Source organism: Patagioenas fasciata, chromosome 10 (genome assembly GCF_037038585.1).
Source record: "Patagioenas fasciata isolate bPatFas1 chromosome 10, bPatFas1.hap1, whole genome shotgun sequence".
Lineage (NCBI taxonomy): Eukaryota > Metazoa > Chordata > Aves > Columbiformes > Columbidae > Patagioenas > Patagioenas fasciata.
In genome coordinates, this window is record NC_092529.1 from 22922916 (window position 1) to 22924504 (window position 1589).

Below are 1589 nucleotides of genomic sequence, written 5' to 3' on the forward strand. Positions count from 1 at the left end.
CTGTGTCCATGGAAACTGCATGCCCAACTGCATTTTAAACTTTGATGAACTGTTTTTCTCAGCTGGTAGAAAGAGAGAATGAGCTGAAACATCCCTCCATCAGGGAGGGGGTTTACCGTGAGAAATAGCATGTTGATTTTCCACTGAGAAGTCTCCTCTAACTCGTCACTGTCTTTTCCTCCTTGCACAGGTCCTCACGCCCACAGGCAGCAAATGTCCAACAGCAGCTCCACCACCCAGTTCCTCCTCCTGCCGTTCGCAGACACACGGGAGCTGCAGCTCTTGCACTTCTGGCTCTTCCTGGGCGTCTACCTGGCTGCCCTCCTGGGCAACGGCCTCATCATCACCACCATAGCCTGGGACCAGCACCTCCACACCCCTATGTACTTCTTCCTGCTCAACCTCTCCCTCCTCGACCTGGGCTCCATCTCTACCATTGTCCCTAAATCCATGGTCAACTCTCTGTGGGATACCAAGGTCATTTCCTATGCAGGATGTGCTGCACAGGTCTTCTTTTTTTGTTTCTTGTTTGCTGCAGAGTATTCTCTGCTCACCATCATGTCCTACGACCGCTACATTGCCATCTGCAAACCCCTGCACTACGGGACCCTCCTGGGCAGCAGAGCTTGTGTCCACATGGCAGCAGCTGCCTGGGCCACTGGGTTTCTCAATGCTCTGCTGCACACGGCCAATACATTTTCACTGCCCCTGTGCAAGGGCAATGCCCTGGGCCAGTTCTTCTGTGAAATCCCCCAGATCCTGAAGCTCTCCTGCTCACACTCCTACCTCAGGGAACTTGGGCTTATGGCGGTCAGTGTCTGGTTAGGATTTGGGTGTTTTGTGTTCATTGTGGTGTCCTATGTGCAGATCTTCAGGGCCGTGCTGAGGATCCCCTCTGAGCGGGGACGGCACAAAGCCTTTTCCACCTGCCTCCCTCACCTGGCCGTGGTCTTCCTGTTTGTCAGCACTGCCATGTTTGCCTACCTGAAGCCCCCGTCCATCTCCTCCCCATCCCTGGATCTGGTGGTGTCTGTTCTGTACTCAGTGGTGCCTCCAGCAGTGAACCCCCTCGTCTACAGCATGAGGAACCAGGAGCTCAAGGATGCCTTGTGCAAACTCGTATCCTAGTGTGTTCTCAAGCAAGAAACTACCCATCTGGTTCTCCATAGGCGTTTTAATGTAGCTAATTAGAGGTCCAACCTGTCATCTGGATTTTTTGTTGTTATTAGTTGTTTTCTTATTGTGATAATGTTGTCATCCCCTTTCTAATTCACTGTTGGCTTTTCTTTTATAACTGTTGGCTGTGTAAATGAGGAGCCGGGCTCTCCTTATCTCTAAACAAAATAAAGGGCTCTTTAGTGACTTGTTTTTCACTATATACTTCCTGCAAGCCCTTTTTAGAACTGCAGCGATGGTTCCTGTGTTCATGGAAGGAGGGGAAATGCGTCCAATATGGCAGCACTGCCAGGGAGCTCCAGCGCTTGGTCTTCTAGAGCTGTTCTGGTTCCACTCCCACACTCTCCTTCTCATCCCTTGTGTTGGTGCAAGGCCTGAGTGCTCTGGCAGCTTGGTCCCTGTCCTGCTGTGTG

General features: G+C 51.6%; 1 protein-coding gene across 1 annotated transcript; it reads left to right on the top strand.

Annotated features, from left to right (window-relative positions):
• Positions 1 to 213: 213 nt before the first annotated feature.
• On the top strand, positions 214 to 1128 carry LOC139828715 (olfactory receptor 14J1-like). Its single transcript, XM_071812851.1, has one exon. The coding sequence runs from the start codon at positions 214 to 216 to the stop codon at positions 1126 to 1128; it is 915 nt and encodes a 304-aa protein (XP_071668952.1).
• Positions 1129 to 1589: the final 461 nt, after the last annotated feature.